The sequence below is a fragment of the Pezoporus occidentalis genome, unplaced genomic scaffold (assembly GCF_034315485.1).
Source record: "Pezoporus occidentalis ecotype Australia unplaced genomic scaffold, CSIRO_AGI_Poc_V1 ctg102, whole genome shotgun sequence".
Classification (NCBI taxonomy): Eukaryota; Metazoa; Chordata; class Aves; order Psittaciformes; family Psittacidae; genus Pezoporus; species Pezoporus occidentalis.
The window spans coordinates 2,197,269-2,217,597 of record NW_026912801.1 but is presented as its reverse complement, the minus strand read 5'-3'; the positions used below and the strand labels follow the sequence as shown (position 1 = coordinate 2,217,597).

At 51.3% G+C, this 20,329-nt stretch overlaps 2 protein-coding genes across 3 annotated transcripts in view; one reads left to right on the top strand and one right to left on the bottom strand.

Moving 5' to 3' along the window:
- Window positions 1-8,389, top strand: part of MN1 (MN1 proto-oncogene, transcriptional regulator) — a 33,974-nt gene extending 25,585 nt beyond the window's left edge. Inside the window, exons 2-3 of one of the 2 annotated variants that reach the window (XR_009964305.1) lie at window positions 5,453-5,705; window positions 7,418-8,389. Coding sequence is in view for 1 of the 2 variants with exons in the window: in XM_062616085.1 (XP_062472069.1) it covers window positions 5,453-5,634 (182 nt within the window). In the remaining variant the exon portion in view is untranslated. Of the gene's footprint in view, window positions 1-5,452; window positions 6,079-7,417 lie in introns of those variants that run through there. The other variant, XM_062616085.1, reaches the window with a different exon arrangement.
- The window catches only part of CCDC117 (coiled-coil domain containing 117), a 297,697-nt gene that overhangs the window by 232,720 nt on the left and 44,648 nt on the right, over window positions 1-20,329 (bottom strand). The gene's annotated exons all lie outside the window — the stretch shown is intronic.

The following is a 20,329-nucleotide window of genomic DNA, read 5'->3' as shown; positions in this document are numbered from 1 at the left end:
TATTAATGCATCCTTTAAGAGTGGTTATCAGATGGTAGAGGGGAACCTGATCACTGGTGAGGGAATAGAGCAGTTTTGGCCAGATCCTGCGATTTAGCTTTAACAAGATCAGTAGCAGTGCAGGGCTTCACGCTCCGCTGGCCATCGAGGGCGGCAGCGGTGGGGCTGAGCGGGGCGGGCGGCCGGAGCCTGGGCAGCGCGGGCGGCCGTGGCTTTGTCAGAGCCGGTGAAGAAGTGTAAGGGATGAGCCCTGGGGCGAGGAGCCATTCCAGGGATCTTCACCTCCTGTTTGTCACTTCAATCTTGCAGGGACACTGAAATGTGGAGTGGAACCCATTCCCAACCAGACCCCTACCAGACTGTGGCTGCACGCTCACGCCTGCTTGTTCCTTTTGGTGGTGGTGGGTTTGGCAAAAATGAGAGGAATGGCATGAGCAGCACCTGAAAAGCATCAGAAACTGCCAGTGCTGCTGTGTAGCATCCGCGGTTGCCTTGGCTACACCCCATCCCTCCCTCCATTAATCTCTGCTCTCACCAGACGATGCACATAATGCATGCTAGCAATGCAGGTGAACTCTGTTTTAATGGGATTAGGTTACCTAAAAATGGGGGCACATCTGGATTTGCAGAGTGCTTGGTGGGGTCGTCATGGGTAGGAGAACATGTTATTTTTAAAGAATGCCTGAGAAGATGCTACCTGAGGGAAGAGGCTTTACAGAGCAGCTTAATGTGGGCTGAGGAAAGAGGGAGAGAAGGAAGCTGGAAGGATTGGAAGTGTCTTCAGGACATGGTGTCTTCAGGAGTGAGGAGAGTGACGAGATCTAATCTTGCCAGAGAGAAATACGTTTTTCCTGTGTTGATGTGAGAGAGCAGCTGTAGTGTGTGTATTGAATTTGGTGGTGGAGCAGGATTCCTCATCTTCTCCCTGTGTCCCAGCTGTGGGTGCCCATGCTCCTGGGGAGGCTCCTGCATTCTTACCGTGCTGCCGTCACCGCTGTACACACAAACAGCACCCAATGGCTTTCTGGAGGCACTCATGGCTTTGGGAGTAGAGCAGGGCAGGAGAGAGCTTCCCAAACGTGCAGGTCAGAGCAGGAGCTGCGGCGGGAGGAGGCTCCCGAGCCTTCCCGTACTCTGCCCATGCCCCATGCCTTGGCGACGGAAACGTGTGTGTGGGTAAAGCCTGCTCAGGAGCTCAATGGGCAGCTCTTACCTAGAAACAAAATTTAATGTTGTATTTTTTAAAACCGTTTTGGTCCTTTGGGAACGGAAAGTGTCCGAGTGTTCATCTGCCTCTGCAGGAGAGCAGCCCCGTGTGTTTGTCCCAGAGGCTTGTTACAATCCTTACCATTGCTGCTGTTTGTTGTTCTAACTGATGAATGTTAGCAAACTGTGCAGAGATTGCTTGGAAATATTTACCTAAAACATACGGTTTGAACTGCAATAAACAAACCTGCTGGAGTATTTGCTGAGCATGAACATGCAAGGGCTGTGAAAATGGCCGGACTTAATTCACTTTCATGTTCCAATGAATGTTTGCAAATATTTCTTCGCTGTAGCCACCCAGCTCTTCCAGATGTTGTGGCTGCCTCTTGGAAGCGCCTGTGCACAAGCTGAGCTAATAATATTAATCAAACCTCATGTTAACTTCCAGGGCATTCAGTCATTATCGCAGGAATTTTCTCTGCAGTGAGCAACTTTGCACACTTGGTTGGGATGAACCGTGCTGGGTTTGCCTCTCTTTGTCTGCCTCTGAAATACGGAGTATGGGTTGCTGCTCTGGGCAGGGTGATGGTAGGATGGGCCATTAGAATTAAAAAGGAAGAAAGTTTCCAGTGCTGGAATTTAAGCTCGATCCATGCAGGAACTGGCTTTTGGGACCAGCCGACGTCACCCCACTGTGGGGTTGAGGAGGTGCCACTGCTGTGGGCGCTGGGCGGAGGAACCCGCGGTGGTCGCAGGCAGTTGGTGGCTTTTGCTCTGCAGGGGACTGTCCTCCCTGGAGTGACCCCACCATCACCTATGGGGGCTGCTGGGGCGTGCGCTGAGGCTGGTGCTTTGGATTGAGGACACTGTCACAGCTGAGCTGTTCCCGGGCTGCTGCTGGTCCTTGGTCACTTCCTTGCTTTCGTGCCTTCCATGTGAACACGTTGGTGCTTGCATGTGGCGGTTTATCTCTTATCTCTACTTTAACATTTGCCATTTTCAGGCAGCACCAGCTGGTTCTGCTTGTGTCTGTCCCAGGTTCTGTTGTGTCATGTCCTTTGGTTTGGAGAGGAAGTCTCCACCCAGACCATCTCGAGATCCCGGGCATGGAGGAGGGCTCTTATTAGAAGGGTATTGCTTTTGCTAATAGCACGAGTTTCTTGCAGTAGTTGCTAATAGAGGCAGTTGTGCAGTTTCATAGAATCACAGAATAGTTAGGCTTGGAAAGGACCTTGAGATCATCTTGTTCCAACCCCCCTGCCGTGGGCTGGGACACCTCACACTAAACCATGGCACCCAAGGCCTCGTCTAACCTGGTCTTGAACAGTGCCAGAGATGGAGCATTCACAGCTTCCCTGGGCAAGCCATTCCAGTCCTTTACCACCCTTACAGTGAAAAACTTCCTCCTTATATCCAGTCTAAACTTCCCCTGTTTAAGTTTTAATCCATTGCTCCTTGTCCTATCACTACAGTCCCTAATGAAGAGTCCCTCCACACCATCCTTCGCATCCCTCTATTCTCTCTAATCTAGGCAGCCTTCTCTTCTCCAGGCTGAACAGCCCCAACTTCCTCAGCCTGTCTTCATACAGGAGGTGCTCCAGGCCCTGATCATCCTCGTGACCTCCTCTGGACTTGTTCCAACAGCTCCATGTCCTTTTTATGTGGAGGACACCAGAACTGCACACAGTGCTCCAGGTGAGGTCTCACGAGAGCAAAGTAGGGGGGCAGGATCAGCTCCTTCGACCTGCTGGTCACGCTTACGTTTAAACATAATTTGTTTGAAAATTCCTTGGTTTCAATTAGGTGTGCATCATGACTGACAGTGATTTATCTGAAACTTGGCAGCCACGAGGCAGTGATGTGATGACACCGTTTTGCATTACCCGACTAATTTTAACCTGCTGAGTCCCATCAGTCTCCACTAGCAATACCCTCAGGTCTGTGTGCGCTGCAGAAGGCAAGTGCTGGGCACTGCTGCTTTGAAGGAGGCAGAGGCAGTGAGGAAGGCCGGTGAGACTGGTCTGCTGGGAGAGTTTGGACAAGCACTGGGCAGTATCTCCTGCTTAAGAACATGATTCTCATCAGGTGGATCAGCACAACTTTAGGTTTTTAATACAAAGGGGTTTGGGTTTGCTATTTTTTTTTTTTTTTTCCTCCAGAAAAGCATCATAGCTTTGTCAAGATGGAAATACTGCAAAAAAGTAAATTGGGGCTGAATTTGTCCCTTCAGATTGGCTTTGAGAAGACCTGTGCAGATGCAAGACTTACTGCAGGCTCTCATCCCCTGTGTGTTTTGGGTTTGAATGACCATTTTCTGTGCTCTTTAACAACAGACCAAGAGATCTTGAGCTCCCACACAGCATGTGGCATAATGTGGACAGTGGCAATTGGTATTGACTTTGCAAACTTAGGATGATATTAATTCACTTCATTTCCTTGGGTTTTCCTCTGAGGCCAGCAAGTCCTGTTCATCACTGGGGACAGCTTTTTGCATTGATTCCTTTATCAGTAATTTGCTTCTGAATGTGCTGGTTTGTGAGTAAATAAGGATATTTTTTTATTCTTTAGATGTTTGTACCATGTGAGCTTCCTCACTTAATTACTGGCGAGAACCTGCTCCATTCTGGGTGTTGGTGGTGTGGGCATGGCTGATGCAGGCATTGCTGCCGGTGCAGTGCCCCTCGGGCCTGGCTCTGATCCCGGCGCAGCACCAGGCACGCAGAGCTGAGTGCTGGGTCCCGCTCTGGGGACGTGCTGTTGAGAGGCTGGTCCCTGGAGCCTGCAGCAAATGCTCCTGCAGAAACCCCACCGCAATCCCGGGGCCCCTTGTGACAGCAGATCAGCAGTGGGACTCTTTCCTCTTTCTCTGCAGCAGAGGAAGAAAGCTGCTGTCACAAAGACTAATCTCAAGGCGCTGGCTTTTCCTGTGCCAAGACCAGCATGTCCTGTACAGTCAGGGAGACCTAAGAATAAGAAGTGCTGGGTACTGTGTGCACTCTGAGTGTTCGCTATCTGTATTTGTGAACAAATACAAATAAGAAAAGCCGTTTCCCTTCCTCAGTTCTCTGCACGATCCCATTTGAGTTTTAAATGTTTTATAAATAGAAAGTTATTCAGGTATATTTACATTCAGGGTAGTGAATTTAAATTTAACATCTCATCAAATAGCATCTATTTAGGGAGTCTTTTTTTTCCCCTGTGATTTTCCCGAAGTGGCATCCTAACATCAGCCTGGGATGCAGTGGCCGAGGCTGCCATGCCCACGGGGCACGGACTGCAGTGGACCAGCTCCGCAGCACAGATGTGTCCCTCATGTCAAGGGCCAAGCTGGAAACACCCTCAGGGAGGAAAAGCTGCTTGTTACCCCTCAGAGGCAAGCACAGGCTGTGCAGGGAGGGTCTGGGGCGTGATGGGGCTCAGGGGGAATGGGAGGGAAGAGTGCCCAGCTCCTCGTGCTGGGCAAGGGCAGGCTGTGTTAATTCATCTCTGCCTGCTTAAACTCTGCTTTGGGGTATTATGTGATGAACTCTGCTCCTTGGTGCTGCTTATTTATCAAAACTGACTAAGAAACCAATGCCAACCACAGGGAACTGTAATGCACTTTGGGATTTAGGGAACGTGAGCATCTTTGACCTGCTGGTGTTGGATCCTTTGTCCAAGCAGTGGGTGAGGGCATCTCGCAGAAGTGCAAGCCCAGAGCATGGCTGTGCCAGGCTGAGGTGTGTGATGGAGCTTTGTGTGGGGTTTGCGCACGGTTGCACTAATGCAGCGCGTGGTGGAGCAGCAGCAGTGCTGCTCTGGAACCGTGTTCCTTCTCCTGTCATTTACAGCATTGTGTCCCCAGGCTCTAAAGTTTCTCTCTGGTGTTATGATACTGTTTTGGATGCGAGCATATAACCAAGCATTAAAAGCATTTTCTAGTTTAAACCAGGGACTTCTAGACTAGTTTATTTTTTTAATATCACTGTGATTGTGTAATGAGCTGTTCAGTTCCTGTTTGGTGTCTGGTGTAGCAACTGCTTGAGTGAAAGGAATACAACTTGCCCCATGGAAGGTGGTCAACCTGCACTGCTTGGCTTTGTGAAGCACAAGAAGGATGATGTGAAGCAAAGCTTGAGGAGTTCCCTGAATGCTGTGGTTGTGTTGCGTGGATGGGGTTGTGCGTGTTGGTGGGTTCCATTGATGGGTTGTGCCTGTGGATGTGTTGCGTTGCAGTTCTCCTAATGCTCTCTCTGAACCCTTTCAGCCCACGACCTTCCCCCGAGCAAGACGTCGGCGGCGCAGACGGGCAGCCACCTGCAGTGCCTCTCGGTCCACTGCACGGACGACGTGGGCGAGGCGAAGGGCCGGACTGCGGTGCCGACGTGGAGGTCCCTGCACTCGGACATCTCCAACAGATTTGGAACTTTCGTGGCCGCCCTGACTTGAACAAAAGAAATTATTTTTTTTCTCTTTTTAATTTCAAAGGGCCGCTACTGCTAGGTGGACTATTTTTCTAGGTTGGTACCTGCTTAGTGGCATATGGACTGGAAAGGGTTAATTTAAAGTAAACCTCAAGTTTTTTTTAATCGTCTGCCACAGTATGTTACCAGTGTTAACCCTTCTGCAGTTAGCACACTTTTGCTTAAGATTTTCCTGCTAGACCACTTTCTCCCATTATTCTGTAACCTTGGCATACATTCATAGATGAGGCCTTTTCCTTTTTCATCTCAGCGTATGTCCAAGTCATGTATGTCATAATAAGACAAAGCTCCTCCTCCTCATTTGCTTTGTTTTTCCTTTTTTTTTGTTTTGTTTTGCTTTGTTCAGTGCTTATTACAATGGTGATCCTGAAGAACAGCAGTTCAGGAATAAACGCCGGTTAAAGTGAAATGGTCATCATTATATTATATATTATATTGACACCCAGCTTTTGCCAGTCACATACAGGCCAAACGCTCTGGTGAACATTCAGGCAAGGAGCCTGCCCTTTCCCGAGACAGCGATGTGCTGCCACTGGTACCGTTCCACCGCCCCGGCGGGGCGAGGGCGCGCTCCTGTGTGTCCCCTGGTGCAGCCCAGGGATGGAGCTGTCAGGAGCGGTCTGGCCCTGGCGCGGCCGGGGAAGGGAGAGAGAAGTTTTTCTGAATGAGTCAGGAAGTTTGCTGGAAGTTCGGAGCCATCATCACCTCCTTCGAGTGCCCAGCACCCCTCTGCTGTGAGGGGCAGCGGGGCCGCAGCTTCTGGTCCTGGTGGTGCTCCCGCAGCTCCCACTTCATCTCTGATGGAGAAATTACCCCCAGAGCTGGGGCTGTCACCAGTGTGCCCTGTGTTCCCAGAGCCCGTTTTAGCTGAAGGAAGAAGACGCTGTTGGTCAAAGCGGGGTCCAGTGTCCCATGCCCTTGTCTGTGGGTGCCCGGCTCCTGCTGCAGCTGTCCTGGTGCGGTGGTGGTGGTCAGGGTCAGCCCATGCAGGGGATGCAGGTGCTGCATGCCCAGGGTCAGCATTTCCTAACCTGCCAGGGCAGGGAGACCCCACGCTAGACCCCCCCAGACTCATCCGAGGCCCCGTTTCTGCCACGCATTGAGGAACAGTGCTACTGCACGCACACAATTAAAGGAAAACCATACTTTTCCTGCTCGAGATAGATAATGCTCATTTGAGAAGGAAGTTGGAAGCAAACCAGATAAAACCACGACTGACGTGATGATCCAACCCTCCTGCTGCCTGTTCTTTGTGTTCCTCCGCTCAGGAACGTGCACCACCCTGCTCAGGGAGCTCCCTTCCCTCTGCTCCCCGAAGCCTTAGAACATCACTGGAGATTTAGGTTTTAGCTGTGAAATAAAGGTTGGCCTCTAGGGTTATTTATTACTTCTGTCATGAATTCACAGAATGTGTCCCTGCTCAAGGGACAGAGTGTGAAGACTGTTTTCTGGTTTATCTTTGATGATTGTGCTGGGACTTTAATTATTTTGAAGTAATGGTCTCAGTAGGCACCAATAGAGAGGAAATTCTGCCTAAAACACCAGTGGCACGGGGTGGTCTGAAATCCTCACTCGGTCGTATGGGGCTTCAGAGAGACTCACAGTGTTTGGAAGTGTTATTTGAATGTGCTGTTATTAACCATGCATGGATTGATTTCCTCTTATGGGTCTGGACAGTGACTTGGTTTTGGATAAATCTGGATAGTTTTGAACCTTGATTTTCAATAATATTTTACTTTCTGTTGAAGCTGGAGCTGCCACGAGGATGAGGATTTTTGCCCATCCTGGAGCAATTGGCTTGGAGCTGCCTCACACCCACTTGGTTTGAACAAAAGGATGGGATGGTTCTGAGTCCTGTGCCTTCTGTAGGTGTACGCTTGCTGTCGAAAGCTCAGAGCTCCTCCCTGTACCTGCAATAAAACATCACCATCCCACTGAAATATCTCTTGGTAGGTAATAATTTCCAGCCCCCACTCTGCAAGATGCCCCTTTGCCTGTGATTTAAGTCCTGGTTCACCCAAAGTGGTGTTGAACCTGAAATCCTGCCTGGCAAAGCTGTGCCTGCCGGGAGTGATGCTGTGGTGGGCTTGGTCCTTGGCTCCTGCCCCATCCTGGCAGCTCCTGCCTATATCAGCCAGGTGAGTCTTGGAGGAACCCCAGCAAAACACTTGCCTAGATCTATGATACCGCATTTCAGTGCTTACAGCTGAAAATCTAGGAAGAGTTCGTGGTCCAGTGGCATTCCTGCATGGAGTGCAGCCCCATGGCCAACTTCTTTGTTTTTAGTTTTTCCTGCTGCATTCAGGAGAACAGGTTTTTCAGGCTTCCTGAGGTCAGGGATGCACACCCTGCTACCAGGAAGAGACCTCTCCGTGAACGCATCCAGCATTTCAGATCTGTTTTAAAGAGAAATCCTCCTTGAAGCAGAAAAGTGGTGACTTAGTTGGTCTCACCCACCCTTTTCTTCTGGTTTGCTCTCTGCAGCTTGTACTCCTCTCCTGCAGTTGTCCTCATCCACTTGGGACTGACTTCTTCACTTGCTCATAGAAATACAGAGTGGGAGTGATTCTTTAACCCCCCCTGGAATCCTGACAGTTTCCAGTCCTGTGAGGTGAGGAGGGCTGTGCTGAAGCCAGGGACTCTGCTTCTTGCCAAGAGTCAGAACAGAAACGGTACATATCACTGACCAGGAAGAGCATCGCTTCATGCTCACAACCTGGTGTATTCTATTCTATGATTCTGTGACCTGGTGTATTCTATTCTATGATTTGGTACTAATGGCACACACAGAAGGCTAGAGCTTTGTGCAAAGCTTGTGTTGCCTGCAGTCATGTCATTGAACTCATCTTCTCCATTAATTTGACACTGAATGCACTGATTTATATTTTTTTACCATATGAAGGCTCAGCACAACCCCACAGAATTGAAATGATTTCCTTTTCTGAATAATAATACCTCCAGCTGAAGTATTATTCGAGAGCTGTAGGAAAAAGCCTGTGGTGCACGAGGTAAGTTGCACTCTCATGGAGAGGGCAGCTGAGGCACAGATGCAGCGGCCCATGTATTCCCCAAGTGACCAGGTAAAGCCAGGACAACGTAAACTGGCTCCTGCTCATCCCACAGGGCTTCCAGATGGGGGAGAGGTTGTGCCAAGAGGGGCAGGTTGTGCCAACACAAAGTCAAAGACCCGTGGTGACTGGCCTGTTAAGTTGTGCCCGATATTTGTATTGTGAACAACAGCTAAAATGCAGCTTCACATTTCTTTTGGAGACCCTGCCTTGCCCGGTGGTTTGGGTTCTCCAGCCACTGGGAAGGGGCAGCCTGAACCTCCCTGAGCTCCCAGCCCAGCTCCCTGCCTCCTTGTCTTCAAGTTAAAATGTAGTAGCAAACAGAGCAAAATGTCTCTTGCGTTTAAATTGGGAGGAGGGATGAAGTATCTCTGCCAGAGAGAGAGAGGACAGGCCTTATTTATGAAATACCCGTGTTACCCTTCCCCGGATCCCTTTTTCCCAGGGCTACTGGTTCTATGTTCTTCTAGCTCGGTTGTTAGAACAGCACTGGCAGAAGGTTTAGACTCATTTTATTTAGTTAAGGGTTCCATGGTGGGGGTAGGGTGGAAGGGAATGAACATCAGAATTGGGCCATTGGGCCAGTTAGGGGTTGTGTTGGGTGCTGTCCATCTGCATGTACATCCTTGGGGCTGCTTGGCTTTCCTGAGCCAGGATCAGGCTTCCAGGCACCAGCAACGAGGCAGAACGTTCCCACCTCCCGTGAGGGGAGCACAGGGCAGTGGGACACAGCGGGGGAGACAGGGACAAACCCGGTGAATTTGGGTTATTGCTGTGAAGCTGCAGTGTGAGGTTTTCTCCAGGACTGGCTTCACGGCTGCCCAATGGGTGGTGTGTGAGAGCATAACCCATTTTTATAGAGTTGTTTCTCCTTTATTGCTTGTGGCTAATGGAGGAAACAGTCTAATTTTGTCTCAGAAATTCTCTATTAAAATTGTTGGTTTGAGTCCATCCGCTCGTAGGTTCTGACTGATGAAACTGCAGGCTGTGATTTCCGGCTGTTAGAACTTTATCACTATTCACTACCCACGAATATTACAGCTTTAAAACAGCCTTAAGCAAAAGGATGTTATTTCTTTGTACTGAATTTGGTTCATGGAAAAGAAGAAAACACCTCAAAACACTGGTAATCCGTACTGCATCGCAAACTCTTCTGAAAATGTTATTGCACATGTAAAATACGAAAACTTGACTCTGCTGTGTGTTAGGCAATCCTGTAATCTTTTTTCTTTTTCTTTTTTGGGTTTTTTGGTTGGTTTGTTTTTTTTTTGATTCTTGTTAAATTCATTTCCTAAATGCTTGGTTGGAAGACTGTGACGATAGCTCATGAAACTGAGTGGTATTTTTCTTTTTTTTTTTTTAAATATGTAAAGTGCAGTCTTCTGTATTCATGCATATTGTACATATCTGTATATGTTTTACTGAGCAACTAAATAACAATAAATATGATGTTAATGGTGGCTATTGTAGATTTCATGCCATGTTTGTTTGTGTCTGGAGTAAGTCCTTCTCCCCCTGAGATGGGAGAAGTGAAGGATCTGGTCACACACAGGTAAGCCCTGAGCCTTGCGGTGGTGGGTACCAGTCCTGGCCGTGGTGTGGGGAGCCCCTGGCCAGGCGCCGGCTCCCCGCGGTGGTGGGTGTCAGGGAGGCCTGGTTGGGCTGATCCGACAGATGCCAGACCCAGGACCCTGCTGAGCTGCCCTGTCTGCAGGGAAAGAGAAACCCCCAGCCCTGAGGAGGCTCCTCCCAGGTTCAAGCATCCCTGGCACAAGAGGCAGATCCCGCTGTGAGCAGGGAGCTGGATCTGCCACAGCACTTCTGGAGAGACTTTTGGGCTGAATTATGTGAACAAGAAGTAAGCAGGCAGAGCTCTTATCAAGGTTCTTCAAACCCCTACCTCTCTGTTGAATAAATCTGAATAGATTTCGAACTCTGAATCCTTTCACATTCCTGTGAGCTTTCCAAGGAGTCCTTCAGGAGAAATGCTGCACGGTGTTTTCCAAAGCAAGAAAACCCCATGCAATAGCCCAGGCAGTGTCCAAACACGTCGGGTTTGAGCTGAAGAAACACCCCTGTGTATGGTTCATACCTGCGGGAAGCACACAAGTGCTCTCCTCGTGGGTTTCCCATTGCTGTGAGGTGCCAAAGCTGCAGCCCTGGTGCTGCCCTGTGCTTCCCAGTGTGAGATGGGGCCACTGCGTGTCCTGTGCAGCTGGGGGATGCTGTGCCCGTGCCTGCACCTCAACAGCAGCACTTGCAACCTAGGAACAAACACGATGCATTGGATCAGGAGGCACCGAGACGCTGTGCTCCCTCTGATCCCTCCACAGTGTGCTGTGACACTGAAAGCACGTGTGGAAAAAGTACCACAGAACCATAGGGCGCTTTGGGTTGAAGGGACCTTAAAGCTCACCCAGTTCCACCCCAGGCCACAGGCCGGGACACCTTCCACTAGCAGGAGTGAGGGCGTGAAACTCATCGGAGCCATCTCAGGCCTGTGGAGGGAGAAAGCTGTGATTAATTTTCAAACCATACTTTCAACATCCTTGAAGGGACAAAACAATGTATGGAAGAGAAGTGTAATCATCTGCTTTAGAGACGTGATCTCACCGCTCCTTATGTTGGCTGGTGTGGGGATAGACAGAAATTTGTTAACTTGGCTATAAAAAGCTGGTTTGTTTTCTCTCTTGCTAAATCTGGTAATTATACATTAGATGCTTTGTAACTCCAGCTTTAAAAATACACAACTTGCTGGCTTTTCTTCTGCATGCAATCCTCCTGGGGAGTGAATCTTGTCACAGCGCTTTGCTCCTCGCTCTGTAAGTAGTGTGCACATTTCCCCCCTAACTTTCAGCTCAAACCCACTGAAATTATTGAAACTACTGTTTCAGTATTGGTGGTTTTTTAAGTTTGGACTTCTTTTTGATCTGGAGAGAGGAATACAAGCAGCGTTCCTGGCAGTGCAGTGCCTTCTTTGCAGTGGAAACCCACAGGAGATGAGACCTTCCCCTCTCCTCATCCAGTCGCCTGTTCTCTGTGGGACCAGTGCTGGTCTGGCAACAGGGAGCTTATGATGTTCTTCATTCCCACTGATGGCTCCCAACCTCTCTCCAGCCCATCCCAGAGCCGCTCAAGGGATGCTAACCCTGTACATGGTCCAAACTGGCCACGAGCTCTGCTGATAGTTGGACAGATCTCCTTCCATGCAGAGGCTTCTGTTGCTGCTCCAGCAGTGAAGCTGCCCCTTGGCACCAGCAATGCTCCTCTCCAAGCTCCTGGCTCCCAGAAGCCAGCAGGAGCTCAGTGTTCACCCTCATCACGTGAACAGGTGAGGATAACTGAATGCTTTTTGCTTTCCTCCTCCTTGTCTGGCTTTACTTGTCCTCTGGTAGCGTTTGTGACCGCTGGTGATGCCAGCACAGTGCTTGCTCACACCCAACACTTGCCTTTGTCCTGGTGCTCTGTGCTCAGAGGCTCATTTCTGATGTGTGTCAGTGTTAGCAGGGAATATGGTTTATTAGCTAAAGAAAAGGAAGTAGTTGGTCAGAGAGCTTTTGTAGTTCTTGCTTTCCTAATGGTTGTGCCATGTGCCCTGTGACTCTGCCGAGTTGTAGCCATGTCTCTTTTCCCAACCTATTTAGCTGATTTAATTCCTTTGAGGCTTTCGGTGTTCCTGTCGTGGAGGAGCCCCTATAAATACGTATGGCATGTTCAGAATCAGGGATCCACCGCCAGCACAGCTGGATCCCGCATGCCAACATCTGCCTGGTCCCTCTGCAGCCGGTTTGGCCACCAGGAGCTGTTCCCTGCGGAGCCTCCCCTGTGAAGCTCTCGGCCGTGTCTGAGCAGGGCACACAGTGGCGGTACACAGCCTCACCTCTGGCGTGGCTGTCCGTGCGAGCCAGAGTTGTTTAAACTCCCGTATCCTTGGCTGCTTGTCTGTGCTGGCTGTTCACAGGGTGCTGCTGGTTGGGGGAGTGTGGCAGGAGGCTTTGCATTCCCTGTGGACCAAAGCAAATAATCACAGGAATGAAAATTTGGGTCAATGATATCCTTCTGGCTGAGAAACCTGTTAGAAAATGGTTTCTTTATGAAACCATTAGAAAATGGTTAGGAAATGGGTTTCTTTCAATGTTAATTGAGTATTTACCAAAGTCTCCAAGCTATATTCCTGGAGCAGCTACTTTCCTGCCCGGTGAGCAGAGCTCGTCACCTCCGCAGCAGTTTTAGCTTTATGGCCAACAACAACATGCATCTTTTGCTCGTAAAGAGGCCGGAAGCTCCTTGCTCAGGTGAACTCGTAAGACCGTGGCTGCTGGGCAGAGCTGGACATGGAGGTGGTGTCTGCTCTGAGCTCTCCTTTCTGAGGCACTGCAGAGATCAGTAACGACGTTGCAGAAAGTGGAGGTGTGAAGACCTGAAGAAAACCATCGAGGTCATCTTCGGTCGGTTAGAGCAGGGCTGCTCCCTGCTCTCCAACCCCAGAGCTCTGACCAGCACCACTAAACCTGGCAGAGCACCTGGCGGCTCTTAACCTTTTAGTTAAGAAAATAGAACCAACCCACCCTTTATCCGTGCTGTTGGGTGGGGGTAACGCTGGAGGAGATGGAAGGGAAGAGCCCGCGGCCGGCCAGGCTGCGCTGGGGTTCGCCAGCTCTGTTCCTGCCCTCCCAGCAGTGGTGGGTTTGTGCCTCTTGGAGCCTGGGCAGGTGGCACATGGGGATGGTCCCACAGAGCCCCATGGACTCGGTCCTGGGATAGCTCATGGGATGGATGGGGGGGAACGGAGGGTCCTTCATGTTCCTGCTTGGCCTATGACACATTGTCACTGCAGGATCTGTAAGCCATTGCTTAGCCTCCTTATTCCCCGTTCCATCTCTCTTATATCACCACCTGTAAAACTGGCACAAGGGACAAACCGTGAGCCCTGGTTAGTGTTCACTGTGTCCTTTTAGGGGCTAATGCACAGATAAAGAAGCTGCTGAAATGCGACCCTAAATTGTATATTGAAAGTTTGGTGCTGGGAGGGCTCATGTCCTGCTGCAACACCCCCGAGGGTTTGTAAGGCATCAGGGTTAAGTGGTGGAGAATATTCAGTGCTGAGCTTCAGGAGGTGGGAACTTTTCTCAATTTCCTTTTATCCTCTGCAAAATGCCCCTCTCTCCCTTCCCCCTTTCTTCCCCCCACCCCCTTTTCTCTTTATAAAGCTGGAATTCTTCCAGACTCTGTTCTGGGCTTGCAAGAAAACTTTACTGTGTAAATTTGCTCTTTGTGTTGGAAGTCCTTTGTTTAAACAGCATTGTGAGCTTGCTGGGGAGGGATGGAAAGGGGGGGAGCTGGGAGGAAGAATTTGAAAAGCCCTGACCCCTGATGAATAAAATCCAGCACATTAACACATTCTTCAATAAATTCATGATTGCAGATAAGGTGGGAGTCCCCAGGGCCGGGCTTTTCATTAACCCCCTGCTGACTAACCCAAACAGACGCAGTGTTTTTGTGCGCGCCAGGACAAGCAGAGCCCTTTTGTGGCGGAGGGGCCGAGCGCGCATGGGGAGATCTCCTATAGGAAGCCAGGTTACAAAACGGGGCTCTATTTCAGAACAAACTCCTTTTGGTTAGTTTGATGAGATTACAGAAGGGAAAAGGCTTTAACAAGGGGCTTATTGAAGCCAAGGAACGGCTCTGAATGCAGCGCGGACCAGGGCAGAAAACACACGATTCCGAGTAAACAGCCGCGGGTGCAGCGCGGCCGGGCGCGCTCAGCGCGGGCACCGTGCGCACCGGGGCCGTGCGGGCCCGGCGCTGCCCCGGCACACAACCGGTGCGGCACAGCCCCGGTGCGCGCTGGGTCCCGCTCCGTGCCGCAGCCGCGGGGTGCCCCGCTCCTCTCCTCCCTGCTGCCGGCCCGGCCGCGCCTGGGAAGCTTGCGCCCGGTTGTCCCTGCGCTGGGGTTGCCGCTTTGCTCCGGGGCCCCTGCTCGTCCGCGCATTCGCCTCCAGTGCGTTTGCAGGGCAGAGCCGTGCCCCCCAGCCGCGGCTGAGCTCTCGGCCCTGCACCCCTCTTCGCAGCACGCCGGGCTGAGAAAGGCGCTGCGGACACACGTGCGCTGCGGCCACAGGGCGAGCGGCGCCTCTTGCAGGGCTGCAGGCTTTGGAACCTCCCTCGTTCTTGTTTCAGAGAGGAAAAACTACTGAGGACGTACACACTGTGCTCTTGTGGAGTCCTGTGCCCCACAGTGCCTCCCTCCCAGGTCTTCTGGGTGTTTATTAGAATATTTACATTTTAAAGTGGTCTGAGGTCTGCGGCTTGTGCTCCAAAGCCTTGGGCTGCCAGAGCAACTCCAGTGTAACTCAGCCCAGGGAAATGTGTTTTGGGATGAAACCCAGAAAAATGAGTTTGTATCAGGTTCCTGCTGCCTTTCCTGCTACTGCATGAGACTGCCCATGTGCTGAGCGCCTGCCCAAGGCAGGTGAATCCTGTCCCTGGGGAATAAACCCAGGTATTCTGGGAAGGACCCGGCACATGGACCCAGCTGTGCTCTGCTGCCCACCCCTCCAGCTGGCACATCCTGCCAGGTGCTGGATCCAGCACATCTGCACAAGGGCTGGAGGCTGCTGGCAGCATCAGCCCTGGCACCCACTACCTTTGGACCTTGCAGACTGAGCTGCCTTCTAACACTGCTCTTTTGGGGTGTAATTTCATTTACCTTCAGGAACTGCAGGTGCTCTGGCCCTGGCTGTGCTCCTGGCCCATCAGCATTGCATCTCCTCTTGGCAATGCAAGGAAACACCTCACATGTAAAGTGGTTGAACCTTCCTAGGGAAAACAGCAAGGAGTGAGCTACCCTTCCCTGCAAGCTGTGGCCTTCCCTCCCAGCATCAGTGAGCAGGCAAGGCAGGGGCTGCTTTTCAGCCTGTTTTGAACTATTTTAATTTCCAAGGTTAATAGAGATGTGTGTTGTATTTGCAATTAAACCAAACAATCTCACTGCACGGACCATCCAGGTTCTCAGCTCAAGGCAGTGAGATTGGGAATTGCCGGTTTCCCTAATCCATGGCTGATTCCTGCAGCTCTGAGATCTCCCTGTGCCTGGCACAAAAACTCTGTGCAGGGTTCGGCCTGAAATAACCCTGGTGGCTTGTGCTGTGTGTGAATAACCTCCTAAATGTGTTTGCCTTGTAAGCCTGATACACCTTATCAAGGCTCTTGCTCACAAGCCCTAGTGAAGGCGGCTCATTGTGTGGAGAGATTACTGCTGCTTCGATGCAATTTAATATTCTACCATTGCTCCATCTTGTTGACAAGAAGCCCCTGGAAGATCAAAATCCTGGAGGTTTGGACACGTGGGGATGATGGCTCCCTGTGAGCTGTTGCCCATCCACCCTGTGCCTGGCTGAAGGCAATTCCTTCCTTCTGAACATCCCCAGAAGCCCTCTCCCGGCGCTGCTGTCCCAGCAAAGGGTTTAATGGTTTGCACACGTGGCTCTGTGGGGCTGACGTGTTTGACTGCAAGGAGCAGTTGCAGCTCCTTGCCATGGAAAATCCATCTGTTCCCCTGCATTCCCTGGTGAGTGGGGTCTCGGAGCTGGGCAGGGCTGACAGCAGAGTGGGTATCATTTGCCGTGCACCCTGCTCAGCTGAGTGATGCTGCGCGCACTGGAGGTGGTGAGGAGGGGTTGCTCAGGCATGTTCCCCCCATTCCTTTTCCTTCACTCACTATTTGAGACTGTAAGAAAAGCCCATTTTCCACATGTGGGGCTATGTTATTTATTCTCCTCGCTGTGCTCATGCTCTGAGGACCCTGGAGCCCCTTGGGAAAGCCCTGAGGGCTGGGCTGGGGGCCAGAGTTCCGCACCGGGGGCTGCAGGAAGGGTCATTTCAGCGGGGATGTCTGGGGATAATCTGAAGGCAGGGCTTTGAGTTCCTTGTCCGCTGGGATAATTTAAGGCACCAGTAACCCTCCAGCAGAGGATGCTTGTGGGGCAGTTGGAGCATTCCTGCCACAGGAACGTTGCCCATCCAGGTGATGCCTGTGCTTGGCTGGCGTCCGCCCAATCCGGCAGGATCTTAGTTTCGGGTCATCCTCCCTCACGGACCAGCAGCAGGTGCTGGTGCTGGCAGCCCATGGTGTGGGCTGGGGTGTTGTTGCTCTCCATCCTGAGCAGGCTGTAGCTGAACAGTCGTTAACTGACGGTAACTGGGCTGGCTGGGTGGGAGGTCTGCCTGGCCCATCCACTGTGCCTCAGCAGGTCTGACATGTGTGTGCCTGGCGCATCCCAGGGCAGAGCATCCCGCACAGTCACACATGGCCAGGGGACAGCACAGGGAGCTGCTGACCTGACAGGGAAGGCATTTTCATTTCAATTTCAGCTGTTAAGAAGTATCCCTTTTTCCATGATTTATGGTGTGAGATGAGGCCAGGAGGCCCCCGTGGTCCTGCTCAGCTCACAGGGAGAGATCCCAGTGGGACCCGGCAGGGCAGTTACAGCCGGTAACGGGGCTGGCTCCGCCTCCCAGCACTTTAAAGGCTGTTTGTGTTTGATGGGCTGATGCGTATCAAATGCAATCCAGCTTCCCACTGTCTGCTCTGTCAGCCCCCTGATGTTGGCCTTTGACAGATAAAGCCCCCCCCCCCCCGAATTTCTGATTTCACACTGATGCACAAACATTCCTTGGCAATTTGAGCCCATTGTATTAAAGTAGTTAAATTCCTTAAGCATGTGCCTCTGAGAACACGGTGGTGACACTCCTTACAGAAATATCAGTGTGGTGGCAGCGCTGCCCCTCCAGCCATGTCAGGAGATCTGAAGCAGTGATGGTCCATTGGACTTTGAGCCATTGGGAAAGCTCCCGCAGGCTGCTGAGGTGCTCACACCATTGGGGCACAGAATTGGGGATGCTGCTGCATGTACTGGTACACAGCACTGTCCTTCACTGTCCTTTGCTGGTTGAGCATGCTGCAATGCGCACGTCCATGTGTTCTAGTGGGGTCCTCAGCTTTCGTGTGTCTGAGGAGCGACACACGTGCAGCTCAAGGCGTCTGGGGTGTAGACTTGCTGCTGTGGTGTGAATGAGGAAGGGTTAAAACATGAGCCTTTCTTGAGAAGTGCCTCTGAGAAAGAGCTCTGGCCATAGCAATTTCAGCACATTGTGGGACTTGGCTGCTGGACCTGGTCTGGAAGGCTCTTATCCCACCCAAGAGTGCCTACTGGGTCCAGGAGCAGCCTGGGAATCAGGAAGGAAGGTCCCAGGAAGGGAAGCAGCTTTGGCAAATGCAGGAATGTAATTGTTCTTTGCTAAGTAGGGGAGCTGGAGGGGGCACCGCTGCTGGGATCTGTTACAGTGCTGCAGCTGATCTGCTAGCCCTTGCCTCACAAACTACCCTGTGTGATGCAGTCACTTGTGAGTTAAGATTTAGTTTCAAATGTCTTAAGTTATTATTGATGCTCGAAAAGGTTACATCTGCAACTCATTTTCTATGTCATTGACGTTCTTTTCTGACAAATAATTTCAGAAATATGCAGCAGAATGTTTTGGCCACAAGTGCTGCAGCTCACCAAGTGCGCAGACCACAGCTTTACACATTTTGTGAGAAAAAGCTTAACTCCTCGTGTGCTCTCCCAGCTCCACTGCCTCGGCAAAGCACGAGGCTGACAGGACACTGCTGCCCAGTCCCTGCTGCTAATGCAGTGCCTGTGGGGGACGTGAGGCTCGGTGGAGCAGGGGTGTGGAGCTGGCAGGGGTTGGGGCTGTGGAGCCCTGGCCACATCCCTCTTCCAGTGATCGATGCACCCAAGGGAAAACAGCTGGGAGGTGACCTGTTCCAGTGGCAGCCACATCTCTGGTTGGACAGGCATGGTTTGGGAAGGGAATACTCTCGGGACCCAGTCCTCTACAGGTTTGGTAACACCCAGGCTCTAAAGTGCAGCATTAGGTGGTGTCAGGACCTGGAAGAGCTTCTGGTGTCATGAAGACAACAGGCCTGAAGGACAGGATTCAGCCCCTCTGCTCCGTGTCGGCCGCTGTGTCCCAGCGCGCTGGTTGCGGTCATGGCTGCTCCGCTGCTGGGATCACGGGAGCGCTGCTGGCAGCTGCCCAGTGCAGGGAAGTGCGTCCCTGGCTTCCCAGCTGCTGTCGCAGCCGGGTAGCGATTTCAGGGCGAACATAACGCAGATTGTTTGAATGAGAAAGCAGTGAGTGACCTTCTCTTTCTGGTTAATGCCCAGGTGTATGAAGGGGAAATAGGAGAGCTGCCTCCCAGGAATCACCACCAAAGCCAAGCATCATTCATGGAATTTGCTTTGGAAAGTGGAACTTGTCTTTTTATTTACCAAGCGCTGCAGATGTCCAAGATAGCATTTATATCAGATGGGAGCTTTTAAGTGCTGCTCAGGCAGGGCTGCTGACCTTCTTCTGGTCCTATTAAATGTTATGCATTTGAGACACTCTCTCCTATTATCTAAATCACCAGCCTGTCTGAGAAAGGTGGCTGCTGTAGTGAGCTGGGTGAGGTTAGATGTCATCGGAGTGTCTCTGCTTGATGTGCTTTTGCAGGCAGAGCTCAGCAGGAACTTTGCCACTGGGATGAAAGCCGTAGCTTAACCTATGGGCGGTTTGAAATAACTTCATTGTAGAGCGGTATCCAGAGTGAAGATGGGACTCCACAGGAACGCTTCCCTTTCCCCAGCTTGCCTTTGTTGTTGCTACTTTGGTGAATATTAAGAGGGGTTGCTGACCCTTGCAAGCCCACGACCTCTGTATCTGAAAGGCTGATGGAGAAGAACCTTCCTTCTTCTCAGCCCCGCCAGGCCAGCCCTTCCCCAGCACTCTCCTTTCTTTGCCAGCGTGACACTATGGAAATGCAGGCTATGGAAATGCACCTTCAGAGCTGCCACCCTTGGAGCAGATTTGGTGCGCTCCCACCGTGTGCGGCGACCGCTCTGCTTTGCATCCCTCAGGCAGGGTCATGCCTCCTCCGGGGAGGGCTCAGCAGGCGGCCTGGCTGCATCCTGCGAGCGAGACCCGGTGGAACATGTGGCTGATAGGAAGGTCCAAAGACTTCAGACTGATCTGGAAAGCATGTGGGAGGCACACAGCACCAGCTGCATTGGATCTAAGGAACTGCAGCGACTCACCTGGGTGGCTTGTCCACAGCAGCGGTGCTCTGTGCCATCACACCCTCATGCATAGGCTGCTAGTCCATCACTTGCCATCCTAATGCCTGATTCTTCCACTGTAAAAGGTAACACTTAGAATATCATTTGTTAGTTTTGGGAAAGGCAAAGCAGGGGACCAGATTCTGATTTTCCAATGTCTTCCTGTTTCAGGAGCTGTGCGTACATTTGGAGCTCCAGGTTCTCATTTCCCTGATGCTGGGCAAGCTGCAGTGAGGGTACAACACAGCTCCCAGTCTGATTCTCATTCAGTGTGCAGCTAGGCACAGCGCCTCTCCTCCTGCAGATGAGGGAATTTGTTCCTTTCAGGAGCAGCCGCTGAGGAGGGAATTTGATGAATTCAATGGAAAGGTCCTGGTTCACTACACAGTGAGGTTGGGTTGTGTAACTAGATCCTCAGCATCCACTGATGCCA